The sequence below is a fragment of the Coregonus lavaretus genome (assembly GCF_964263955.1).
Source record: "Coregonus lavaretus genome assembly, chromosome: 2".
NCBI classification, from domain to species: domain Eukaryota; kingdom Metazoa; phylum Chordata; class Actinopteri; order Salmoniformes; family Salmonidae; genus Coregonus; species Coregonus lavaretus.
The window spans coordinates 1539068-1553678 of record NC_139989.1 but is presented as its reverse complement, the minus strand read 5'-3'; the positions used below and the strand labels follow the sequence as shown (position 1 = coordinate 1553678).

Sequence of the window (14611 nt, the reverse complement as noted above, 5' to 3'; positions counted from 1 at the left end):
AACCAGTATAATGCACTGTGACCAGGTGGAAACTAAATTTAGACACAGCTGCCCACTGCTTTTTCCCTTCAGGGCACTCTCTCTGTGTGTGTGCGTGTGTGCGTGTGTGCGTGTGTGTGCGTGTGTGCTTGCGTGTTTGTGTGCGTGTGTGTGCGTCTGTCTGTGTGGCTGCCTGTAGTGTGTATGAAAGAGACTGTCCCGCTGTGTACAACCAATATATAATTTATTGCAACAGTTGCTAAGGAATCCATCATCTCCTAGAAACCATTTTGATGAAAGAATAATAAGGGAATTTCAAACAATTAAAACATCACAATATTCTGATGTCATCACAGTCCAACAAATCACATTCTGTTGAATCACAATCCACCTGACACATTCTGATGACATCACAACCCACCATACATATTCTGATGACATCACAACCCACCATACATATTCTGATGACATCACAACCCACCATACATATTCTGAAGACATCAAAATCCACCAGATACATTCTCCAGATTGTGTCTTGTTCACATTAACAGTTAAAGATGTAAAAGGTAGCAGAGCTGTAACAGTGCTGTAATGTTATAATGTCTATGGGTGCGTTAGTAAATTCACTCTGGCTATCTAATCAGATTCCATAGCCCTCTCGTCTCAATGCACCAGAGTGCAAAATAACTGAAGTTAAGAGCACCCGATGAATATGACCGGTGTCAGTAAACGTCGGCAAAGAAACGTAATGAAATTGTTGCCAGCAGCATAGTTACAGTCACCAACGCTCTGAATAACATCCCAACCAGCTCTGCTAGGGCGAGTTAAATGGTCAGAGTGAGGTGTTCTCTCATTGTGTCTGGAAGTAGCTAGCAAGCTAGCCAGCTTTAGCCAGTTATCTTTGGTGCTTCACTGCCGTTGTGAGGTCAGAATGATCAGATTAACCCTACTCCGCCAGTGTCCAGTGTGAGCTCTGATTGCTCCAAGAGCAAAACACTCTGAATTTACTAAAGGACAATCTGACAATGCTCTGATTTTACGAACGCAGAGAGCGCACTCTGACCGCACTCTTGCACTCCAGAGTGAATTTACGAACACACCCTATAACTAGTCTGGATGTAGTCTATAATATGTAAGGTAACACCGAGACCTATAGCTACCAGGTCTGGTTGTGTTATTGCTCAGTTCAGTTCACTCCAATTCAGTCTATCCCTAACCCTACCTTCACTGTATGGGATATTAAACCAGTTATGGGTTGGTTGAAGTGGATGGCCTGTTGCAGATCACTGGTATGGTATGATTGGCTGTAGCTGATAGGGTTAGGGTTAGTCTGGTATAGTTGGCTGTTGCTGATAGGGTTAGGGTTAGGATTAGTCTGGTATAGTTTGTTGTAGCTGAAAGGGTTAGTCTGGTGGTAGTTGTAGTCCATCAGTTGAAGATGCAAGGTGGATCTGGTAGTTGTAGTCCATCAGTTGAAGATGCAGGGTGGATCTGGTAGTTGTAGTTCATTAGTAGAAGATGCAGGGCAAATATTGTAGTTCATCAGTTGAAGATGCAGGGTGGGTCTTGTAGTCCATCAGTAGAATATGCAGGATGGGTCTGGTAGTTGTAGTCCATCAGTAGAAGATGTAGGATGGGTCTGGTAGTTGTAGTCCATCAGTAGAAGATGTAGGGTGGGTCTGGTAGTTCATCAGTAAAATATGCAGGGTGGATCTTGTAGTCCTTCAGTAGAAGATGCAGGATGGGTCTGGTAGTTGTAGTCCATCAGTAGAAGATGCAGGAGGGTGTGGGTCTGATGATCAACCTGTTGTACAGTGTTTCCCAACTCCTCCAGTACCCCCAACAGAACAGATTTTATTTTAGCCCTGGACAAGCACACCCGATTCAACTTGTCAACGAATCATCAAGCCCTGGATGAGTTGAATCAGGTGTGCTTGTCCAGGCTACAACCCACCTGTTGGGGGTACTGGAGGACATGTTGGGGAACACTGCTGAAGGACACAGAAACAGAAAGACTTAGCCAGGTTATCGTTTTCATATTTGTATGTAACCTCTATTTAACTAGGAAGTCCCTTGAGATAAGGGAGACCGCAGGCAAAGACAGAACCATACAGCGTTCATAAAGACAGAACCATACAGCGTTCATAAAGACAGAACCATCCAGCGTTCATAAAGACAGAACCATCCAGCGTTCATAAAGACAGAACCATACAGTGTTCATAAAGACAGAACCATCCAGTGTTCATAAAGACAGAACCATACAGTGTTCATAAAGTTACATGTTTTTAAAAACAGTCCAGTGCCACAACATACACTACCTATTTTTTTTTTTTTTTTTTTTTTTGTCAGTTAGCAGACACTCTTATCCAGAGCGACTTACAGTTAGTGAGTGCATACATTTTTCATACCTACACACAAACCATATATTTCCAGGACCATATAGAAAACTCATAACCCCTAATAAGTACTCATAACCCCTAATAAGTATTCATAATACAAATAAGTACTCATAACCCCTAATAAGTACTCATAATACAAATCAGTACTCATAACCCAAATAAGTACTCATAACCCCTAATAAGCACTCATAACCACGAATAAGTACTCATAATACAAATCAGTACTCATAACCACTAATAAGTACTCATAACCCCTAATAAGCACTCATAACCACTAATAAGTACTCATAACCCCTAATAGGTATTCATAACCACTAATAAGTACTCATAACCCCTAATAGGTATTCATAACCCCTAATAGGTATTCAAAACCCCTAATAGGTATTCATAACCACTAATTAGTACTCATAACCCCTAATAGGTATTCATAACCCCTAATAGGTATTCATAACCACTAATAGTGGTCCTATGGTCCTCTGTAGCTCAGCTGGTAGAGCACGGCGCTTGTAACGCCAAGGTAGTGGGTTCGATCCCCGGGACCACCCATACACAAAAAAAATGTATGCACGCATGACTGTAAGTCGCTTTGGATAAAAGCGTCTGCTAAATGGCATATTATTATTATTATTATTATTATAATAGTACCCTTAACCCCTAATTAGTACTCATAACCCCTAATAGGTATTCATAACCCCTAATAGGTATTCATAACCACTAATAGTACCCTTAACCCCTAATTAGTACTCATAACCCCTAATAGGTATTCATAACCCAAATAGTACTCTTAACCCCTAATTAGTACTCATAACCCCTAATAGGTATGCATAACCACTAATAGTACTCATAACCCCTAATTAGTACTCATAACCCCTAATAGGTATTCATAACCCAAATAGTATTCATAACCACTAATAGTACTCATAACCCCTAATAGGTATTCATAACCACTAATAGGTATTCATAACCCCTAATAGGTATGCATAACCACTAATAGTACTCATAACCCCTAATTAGTACTCATAACCCCTAATAGGTATTCATAACCCAAATAGTATTCATAACCACTAATAGTACTCATAACCCCTAATAGGTATTCATAACCACTAATAGTACTCATAACCCCTAATAGGTATTCATAACCACTAATAGTACTCATAAACCCTAATAGGTATTCATAACCACTAATAGGTATTCATAACCCCTAATAGGTATTCATAACCCCTAATAGGTAATCATAACCACTAATTAGTACTCATAACCCCTAATAGGTATTCATAACCCAAATAGTACTCATAACCCCTAATAGGTATTCATAACCACTAATAGTACTCATAACCCCTAATTAGTACTCATAACCCCTAATAGGTATTCATAACCCAGATAGTATTCATAACCACTAATAGTACTCATAACCCCTAATAGGTATTCATAACCACTAATAGTACTCATAACCCCTAATAGGTATTCATAACCACTAATAGTACTCTTAACCCCTAATTAGTACTCATAACCCCTAATAGGTATGCATAACCACTAATAGTACTCATAACCCCTAATTAGTACTCATAACCCCTAATAGGTATTCATAACCCAAATAGTATTCATAACCACTAATAGTACTCATAACCCCTAATAGGTATTCATAACCACTAATAGTACTCTTAACCCCTAATTAGTACTCATAACCCCTAATAGGTATGCATAACCACTAATAGTACTCATAACCCCTAATTAGTACTCATAACCCCTAATAGGTATTCATAACCCAAATAGTATTCATAACCACTAATAGTACTCATAACCCCTAATAGGTATTCATAACCACTAATAGTACTCATAACCCCTAATAGGTATTCATAACCACTAATAGGTATTCATAACCCCTAATAGGTATTCATAACCACTAATAGTACTCATAAACCCTAATAGGTATTCATAACCACTAATAGGTATTCATAACCCCTAATAGGTATTCATAACCCCTAATAGTATTCATAACCACTAATTAGTACTCATAACCCCTAATAGGTATTCATAACCACTATTAGTACTCATAACCTCTAATAGGTATTCATAACCCCTAATAGGTAATCATAACCACTAATTAGTACTCATAACCCCTAATAGGTATTCATAACCCAAATAGTACTCATAACCCCTAATAGGTATTCATAACCACTAATAGTACTCATAACCCCTAATAAGTACTCATAACCCCTAATAGGTATTCATAACCCAAATAGTATTCACAACCACTAATAGTACTCATAACCCCTAATAGGTATTCATAACCACTAATAGTACTCATAACCCCTAATAGGTATTCATAACCACTAATAGGTATTCATAACCCCTAAAAGGTATTCATAACCAATAATAGTACTCATAACCCCTAATAGGTATTCATAACCACTAATAGGTATTCATAACCCCTAATAGGTATTCATAACCACTAATAGGTATTCATAACCCCTAATAGGTATTCATAACCCAAATAGTACTCATAACCCAAATAGTATTCATAACCACTAATAGTACTCATAACCCCTAATATGTATTCATAACCACTAATAGTACTCATAACCCCTAATAAGTACTCATAACCCCTAATAGGTACTCATAACCCAAATAGTATTCACAACCACTAATAGTACTCATAACCCCTAATAGGTATTCATAACCACTAATAGTACTCATAACCCCTAATAGGTATTCATAACCACTAATAGGTATTCATAACCACTAAAAGGTATTCATAACCAATAATAGTACTCATAACCCCTAATAGGTATTCATAACCACTAATAGGTATTCATAACCCCTAATAGGTATTCATAACCACTAATAGGTATTCATAACCACTAATAGGTATTCATAACCACTAATAGTACTCATAACCCCTAATAGGTATTCATAACCACTATTAGTACTCATAACCCCTAATAGGTATTCATAACCCCTAATAGGTATTCATAACCACTAATTAGTACTCATAACCCCTAATAGGTATTCATAACCCAAATAGTACTCATAACCCAAATAGTATTCATAACCACTAATAGTACTCATAACCCCTAATATGTATTCATAACCACTAATAGTACTCATATCCCCTAATAGGTATTCATAACCACTAATAGGTATTCATAACCCCTAATAGGTATTCATAACCACTAATAGTACTCATAACCCCTAATAGGTATTCATAACCACTAATAGGTATTCATAACCACTAATAGGTATTCATAACCACTAATATGTATTCATAACCACTAATAGTACTCATAACTGTAATAGGTATTCATAACCACTAATAGTACTCATAACCCCTAATAGGTATTCATAACCACTAATAGGTATTCATAACCACTAATAGTACTCATAACTCTAATAGGTATTCATAACCACTAGTAGTACTCATAACCCCTAATAGGTATTCATAACCACTAATAGGTATTCATAACCACTAATAGGTATTCATAACCACTAATAGTACTCATAACCCCTAATAGGTATTCATAACCACTAATAGGTATTCATAACCACTAATAGTACTCATAACCACTAATAGGTATTCATAACCACTAATAGTACTCATAACTCTAATAGGTATTCATAACCACTAATAGTATCATAACCCCTAATTAGTATTCATAACCCCTAATAGGTATTCATAACCACTAATAGGTATTCATAACTCTAATAGTTATTCATAACCACTAATAGGTATTCATAACTCTAACAGGTATTCATAACCACTAATAGGTATTCATAACTCTATTAGTATTCATAACCCCTAATAGGTATTCATAACTCTAATTAGTACTCATAACCACTAATTAGTACTCATAACTCTAATAAGAAGAATACACAGCTCACACTGACACCTTGTAGTGAAATCCTAAAACTGCAGCTCCTGCAATGTTTTTCATGGTTGAAGTGGACATGTGTGTGTGTGGGTGTTTGTGTGTGTGTGTGTGTGTGTGTGTGTGTGGGTGTGTGTGTGTGTGTGTGTGTGTGTGTGTCTGTACCAGTGTGTGTGTGTGTGTGTGTGTGTGTGTGTGTGTGTGTGTGTGTGTGTGTGTGTGTGTGTGTGTCTGTACCAGTGTGTGTGTGTGTGTGTGTGTGTGTGTGTGTGTGTGTGTGTGTGTGTGTGTGTGTGTGTGTGTGTGTGTGTGTCTGTACCAGTGTGTGTGTGTGTGTGTGTGTGTGTGTGTGTGTGTGTGTGTGTGTGTGTGTCTGTACCAGTGTGTGTGTGTGTCTGTACCAGTGTGTGTGTGTGTGTGTGTGTGTGTGTGTGTGTGTGTGTGTGTGTGTGTGTGTGTGTGTGTGTCTGTACCAGTGTGTGTGTGTGTGTGTGTGTGTGTGTGTGTGTCTGTACCAGTGTGTGTGTGTGTGGGTGTGTGTGTGTGTGTGTGTGTGTGTGTCTGTACCAGTGTGTGTGTGTGTGTGTGTGTGTGTGTGTGTGTGTGTGTGTGTACCAGTGTGTGTGTGTGTGTGTGTGTGTGTGTGTGTGTGTGTGTGTGTGTGTGTGTGTGTGTGTGTACCAGTGTGTGTGTTATTCCTTGGTGACCCATCGTAGTTCACTCTTGACATTCTGCAGCTCTGATAGGTTGACGGCTATCAGTTAGCAGACACTCTTATCCAGAGCGACTTACAGTTAGTGAGTGCATACATTTTTCATACCTACACACAAACCATATATTTCCAGGACCATATAGAAAACTCATAACCCCTAATAAGTACTCATAATACAAATCAGTACTCATAACCACTAATAAGTACTCATAACCCCTAATAAGCACTCATAACCACTAATAAGTACTCATAACCACTAATAAGTACTCATAACCCCTAATAGGTATTCATAACCACTAATAAGTACTCATAACCACTAATAAGTACTCATAACCCCTAATAGGTATTCATAACCACTAATAAGTACTCATAACCCCTAATAGGTATTCATAACCCCTAATAGGTATTCATAACCCCTAATAGGTATTCATAACCACTAATTAGTACTCATAACCCCTAATAGGTATTCATAACCCCTAATAGGTATTCATAACCACTAATAGTACCCTTAACCCCTAATTAGTACTCATAACCCCTAATAGGTATTCATAACCCAAATAGTACTCTTAACCCCTAATTAGTACTCATAACCCCTAATAGGTATGCATAACCACTAATAGTACTCATAACCCCTAATTAGTACTCATAACCCCTAATAGGTATTCATAACCCAAATAGTATTCATAACCACTAATAGTACTCATAACCCCTAATAGGTATTCATAACCACTAATAGTACTCATAACCCCTAATAGGTATTCATAACCACTAATAGGTATTCATAACCCCTAATAGGTATTCATAACCACTAATAGTACTCATAAACCCTAATAGGTATTCATAACCCCTAATAGGTATTCATAACCACTAATAGGTATTCATAACCCCTAATAGGTATTCATAACCCCTAATAGGTATTCATAACCACTAATTAGTACTCATAACCCCTAATAGGTATTCATAACCACTATTAGTACTCATAACCCCTAAAAGGTATTCATAACCCCTAATAGGTATTCATAACCACTAATAGGTATTCATAACCCCTAATAGGTATTCATAACCCCTAATAGGTATTCATAACCACTAATTAGTACTCATAACCCCTAATAGGTATTCATAACCACTATTAGTACTCATAACCCCTAAAAGGTTCTCATAACCCCTAATAGGTATTCATAACCACTAATTAGTACTCATAACCCCTAATAGGTATTCATAAGCCAAATAGTACTCATAACCCCTAATAGGTATTCATAACCACTAATAGTACTCATAACCCCTAATTAGTACTCATAACCCCTAATAGGTATTCATAACCCAGATAGTATTCATAACCACTAATAGTACTCATAACCCCTAATAGGTATTCATAACCACTAATAGTACTCATAACCCCTAATAGGTATTCATAACCACTAATAGTACTCTTAACCCCTAATTAGTACTCATAACCCCTAATAGGTATGCATAACCACTAATAGTACTCATAACCCCTAATTAGTACTCATAACCACTAATAGTACTCATAAACCCTAATAGGTATTCATAACCACTAATTAGTACTCATAACCCCTAATAGGTATTCATAACCACTATTAGTACTCATAACCCCTAATAGGTATTCATAACCCCTAATAGGTATTAATAACCACTAATAGTACTCATAACCCCTAATAGGTATTCATAACCACTATTAGTACTCATAACCCCTAATAGGTATTCATAACCCCTAATAGGTATTCATAACCACTAATTAGTACTCATAACCCCTAATAGGTATTCATAACCCAAATAGTACTCATAACCCAAATAGTATTCATAACCACTAATAGTACTCATAACCCCTAATATGTATTCATAACCACTAATAGTACTCATATCCCCTAATAGGTATTCATAACCACTAATAGGTATTCATAACCCCTAATAGGTATTCATAACCACTAATAGTACTCATAACCCCTAATAGGTATTCATAACCACTAATAGGTATTCATAACCACTAATAGGTATTCATAACCACTAATATGTATTCATAACCACTAATAGTACTCATAACTGTAATAGGTATTCATAACCACTAATAGTACTCATAACCCCTAATAGGTATTCATAACCACTAATAGGTATTCATAACCACTAATAGTACTCATAACTCTAATAGGTATTCATAACCACTAGTAGTACTCATAACCCCTAATAGGTATTCATAACCACTAATAGGTATTCATAACCACTAATAGGTATTCATAACCACTAATAGTACTCATAACCCCTAATAGGTATTCATAACCACTAATAGGTATTCATAACCACTAATAGTACTCATAACCACTAATAGGTATTCATAACCACTAATAGTACTCATAACTCTAATAGGTATTCATAACCACTAATAGTATCATAACCCCTAATTAGTATTCATAACCCCTAATAGGTATTCATAACCACTAATAGGTATTCATAACTCTAATAGTTATTCATAACCACTAATAGGTATTCATAACTCTAACAGGTATTCATAACCACTAATAGGTATTCATAACTCTATTAGTATTCATAACCCCTAATAGGTATTCATAACTCTAATTAGTACTCATAACCACTAATTAGTACTCATAACTCTAATAAGAAGAATACACAGCTCACACTGACACCTTGTAGTGAAATCCTAAAACTGCAGCTCCTGCAATGTTTTTCATGGTTGAAGTGGACATGTGTGTGTGTGGGTGTGTGTGTGTGTGTGTGTGTGTGTGTGTGTGTGTGTGTGTGTGTGTGTGTGTGTGTGTGTGTGTCTGTACCAGTGTGTGTGTGTGTGTGTGTGTGTGTGTGTGTGTGTGTGTGTGTGTGTGTGTGTGTGTGTCTGTACCAGTGTGTGTGTGTGTGTGTGTGTGTGTGTGTGTGTGTGTGTGTGTGTGTGTGTGTGTGTGTGTGTGTGTGTGTCTGTACCAGTGTGTGTGTGTGTGTGTGTGTGTGTGTGTGTGTGTGTGTGTGTGTGTGTGTCTGTACCAGTGTGTGTGTGTGTCTGTACCAGTGTGTGTGTGTGTGTGTGTGTGTGTGTGTGTGTGTGTGTGTGTGTGTGTGTGTGTGTGTCTGTACCAGTGTGTGTGTGTGTGTGTGTGTGTGTGTGTGTGTCTGTACCAGTGTGTGTGTGTGTGGGTGTGTGTGTGTGTGTGTGTGTGTGTGTCTGTACCAGTGTGTGTGTGTGTGTGTGTGTGTGTGTGTGTGTGTGTGTGTGTGTACCAGTGTGTGTGTGTGTGTGTGTGTGTGTGTGTGTGTGTGTGTGTGTGTGTGTGTGTGTACCAGTGTGTGTGTTATTCCTTGGTGACCCATCGTAGTTCACTCTTGACATTCTGCAGCTCTGATAGGTTGACGGCTATCAGTTAGCAGACACTCTTATCCAGAGCGACTTACAGTTAGTGAGTGCATACATTTTTCATACCTACACACAAACCATATATTTCCAGGACCATATAGAAAACTCATAACCCCTAATAAGTACTCATAATACAAATCAGTACTCATAACCACTAATAAGTACTCATAACCCCTAATAAGCACTCATAACCACTAATAAGTACTCATAACCACTAATAAGTACTCATAACCCCTAATAGGTATTCATAACCACTAATAAGTACTCATAACCACTAATAAGTACTCATAACCCCTAATAGGTATTCATAACCACTAATAAGTACTCATAACCCCTAATAGGTATTCATAACCCCTAATAGGTATTCATAACCCCTAATAGGTATTCATAACCACTAATTAGTACTCATAACCCCTAATAGGTATTCATAACCCCTAATAGGTATTCATAACCACTAATAGTACCCTTAACCCCTAATTAGTACTCATAACCCCTAATAGGTATTCATAACCCAAATAGTACTCTTAACCCCTAATTAGTACTCATAACCCCTAATAGGTATGCATAACCACTAATAGTACTCATAACCCCTAATTAGTACTCATAACCCCTAATAGGTATTCATAACCCAAATAGTATTCATAACCACTAATAGTACTCATAACCCCTAATAGGTATTCATAACCACTAATAGTACTCATAACCCCTAATAGGTATTCATAACCACTAATAGGTATTCATAACCCCTAATAGGTATTCATAACCACTAATAGTACTCATAAACCCTAATAGGTATTCATAACCCCTAATAGGTATTCATAACCACTAATAGGTATTCATAACCCCTAATAGGTATTCATAACCCCTAATAGGTATTCATAACCACTAATTAGTACTCATAACCCCTAATAGGTATTCATAACCACTATTAGTACTCATAACCCCTAAAAGGTATTCATAACCCCTAATAGGTATTCATAACCACTAATAGGTATTCATAACCCCTAATAGGTATTCATAACCCCTAATAGGTATTCATAACCACTAATTAGTACTCATAACCCCTAATAGGTATTCATAACCACTATTAGTACTCATAACCCCTAAAAGGTTCTCATAACCCCTAATAGGTATTCATAACCACTAATTAGTACTCATAACCCCTAATAGGTATTCATAAGCCAAATAGTACTCATAACCCCTAATAGGTATTCATAACCACTAATAGTACTCATAACCCCTAATTAGTACTCATAACCCCTAATAGGTATTCATAACCCAGATAGTATTCATAACCACTAATAGTACTCATAACCCCTAATAGGTATTCATAACCACTAATAGTACTCATAACCCCTAATAGGTATTCATAACCACTAATAGTACTCTTAACCCCTAATTAGTACTCATAACCCCTAATAGGTATGCATAACCACTAATAGTACTCATAACCCCTAATTAGTACTCATAACCACTAATAGTACTCATAAACCCTAATAGGTATTCATAACCACTAATTAGTACTCATAACCCCTAATAGGTATTCATAACCACTATTAGTACTCATAACCCCTAATAGGTATTCATAACCCCTAATAGGTAATCATAACCACTAATTAGTACTCATAACCCCTAATAGGTATTCATAACCACTAATAGGTATTCATAACCCCTAATAGGTATTCATAACCACTAATAGTACTCATAACCCCTAATTAGTACTCATAACCCTTAATAGGTATTCATAACCCAAATAGTATTCACAACCACTAATAGTACTCATAACCCCTAATAGGTATTCATAACCACTAATAGTACTCATAACCCCTAATAGGTATTCATAACCACTAATAGGTATTCATAACCCCTAAAAGGTATTCATAACCAATAATAGTATCATAACCCCTAATTAGTATTCATAACCCCTAATAGGTATTCATAACTACTAATAGGTATTCATAACTCTAACAGGTATTCATAACCACTAATAGGTATTCATAACTCTATTAGTATTCATAACCCCTAATAGGTATTCATAACTCTAATTAGTACTCATAACCACTAATTAGTACTCATAACGCTAATAAGAAGAATACACAGCTCACACTGACACCTTGTAGTGAAATCCTAAAACTGCAGCTCCTGCAATGTTTTTCATGGTTGAAGTGGACATGTGTGTGTGTGTGTGTGTGTGTGTGTGTGTGTGTGTGTGTGTGTGTGTGTGTGTGTGTGTGTGTGTGTGTGTGTGTCTGTACCAGTGTGTGTGTGTGTGTGTGTGTGTGTGTCTGTACCAGTGTGTGTGTGTGTGTGTGTGTGTGTGTGTGTGTGTGTGTGTGTGTGTGTGTGTGTGTGTGTGTGTGTGTCTGTACCAGTGTGTGTGTGTGTGTGTGTGTGTGTGTGTGTGTGTGTGTGTGTGTGTGTCTGTACCAGTGTGTGTGTGTGTGTGTGTGTGTGTGTGTGTGTGTGTGTGTGTGTCTGTACCAGTGTGTGTGTGTGTGGGTGTGTGTGTGTGTGTGTGTGTCTGTACCAGTGTGTGTGTGTGTGTGTGTGTGTGTGTGTGTGTGTGTGTGTGTGTGTGTGTGTGTGTGTGTGTGTGTGTGTGTGTGTGTGTGTGTGTGTACCAGTGTGTGTGTGTGTGTGTGTGTGTGTGTGTGTGTGTGTGTGTGTGTGTGTGTGTGTGTGTGTGTGTGTTTGTGTGTGTGTGTGTGTGTGTACCAGTGTGTGTGTTAATCCTTGGTGACCCATCGTAGTTCACTCTTGACGTTCTGCAGCTCTGATAGGTTGACGGCTGGACCAGGAAGCTTCATCGATCCAGGCAATGGCTTCTTCTCCTCTGGCGACAGGGCCGTGACCTCCTGCAGTGGGTCTGGGGGAGGAGCCTTTACAAAAAGAGTTTCCTAATGTGAATTTAGGTCATCAAGCCAAATTAGTGTGTGTGTGTTTGTGTGTGTGTGTGTGTGTGTGTGCTTTTGTGTGTGTGTGTGTGCTTTTGTGTGTGTGTGTGTTTGTGTGTGTGTCTGACCTCCTCTGAGTCTGCTGTCTCCTCTCTCCTCTTGACAGGATGTCCCGCCCCTGGACGCAGCGCTCCCATTGGAATATTCAGATTTGCCTGATGGACAGGAGCAACAACCAATCAGACACACTCAACCCCCAAGAGGCCAAATGTACAGTGTTCCAATTCTCTGTCCTTTCTCCTGAAATGCATTTGTTCACTCCTCAGCATTCGTTCACTCCTCAGCATTCGTTCACTCCTCAGCATTCGTTCACTCCTCAGCATTCGTTCACTCCTCAGCATTCGTTCACTCCTCAGCATTCGTTCACTCCTCAGCATTCGTTCACTACTCAGCATTCGTTCACTCCTCAGCATTCGTTCACTCCTCAGCATTCGTTCACTCCTCAGCATTCGTTCACTCCTCAGCATTCGTTCACTCCTCAGCATTCGTTCACTCCTCAGCATTCGTTCACTCCTCAGCATTCATTCACTCCTCAGCATTCGTTCACTCCTCAGCACACGTTTAAGAGCATTGGATTGATGTAAACCTGCTCTAGATTCTTTACCAGTTATTTACATATAGATCCCTGAGTATTGTGTGTATTGACTGATGTGTGTGTGAACCTGGTGTGTGTATTGTGTGTGTATTGACTGATGTGTGTGTGTGAACCCGGTGTGTGTATTGTGTGTGTATTGACTGGTGTGTGTGTGAACCCGGTGTGTGTATTGTGTGTGTACTGACTGGTGTGTGTGTGAACCCGGTGTGTGTATTGTGTGTGTATTGACTGGGAACCCGGTGTGTGTATTGTGTGTGTACTGACTGGTGTGTGTGTGAACCCGGTGTGTGTATTGTGTGTGTACTGACTGGGAACCCGGTGTGTGTATTGTGTGTGTACTGACTGGTGTGTGTGTGAACCCGGTGTGTGTATTGTGTGTGTACTGACTGGGAACCCGGTGTGTGTATTGTGTGTGTACTGACTGGTGTGTGTGTGAACCCGGTGTGTGTATTGTGTGTGTACTGACTGGGAACCCGGTGTGTGTATTGTGTGTGTACTGACTGGTGTGTGTGTGAACCCGGTGTGTGTATTGTGTGTGTACTGACTGGTGTGTGTCTCTGCTTTGGTTACAGCCACTACATCCTGGTTTGGTCCTGTTCTATTACAGTATGGAAATTAAACACAGACACACACAGTGTGCTTACCATATTATGAATGTCTGTATTGTCTCATCTTATCTATCAACACAGACAGGGCTCAAACTCCTCAATAATAAGACAGGGTGCAG

General features: G+C 38.5%; 1 protein-coding gene across 1 annotated transcript in view; it reads right to left on the bottom strand.

The window, feature by feature from the left end:
* Positions 1 to 207: 207 nt before the first annotated feature.
* The window catches only part of LOC311100929 (small muscular protein-like), a 52671-nt gene continuing 38267 nt past the window's right edge, over positions 208 to 14611 (bottom strand). Inside the window, exons 3-5 of the mRNA XM_084141907.1 lie at positions 13358 to 13444; positions 13051 to 13214; positions 208 to 1970 (exon numbers count right to left, since the gene is read on the bottom strand). Of these exons, the coding sequence (XP_083998033.1) occupies positions 13062 to 13214; positions 13358 to 13444 (240 nt within the window). The 3' untranslated portion in view covers positions 208 to 1970; positions 13051 to 13061. The remainder of the gene's footprint in view (positions 1971 to 13050; positions 13215 to 13357; positions 13445 to 14611) is intronic.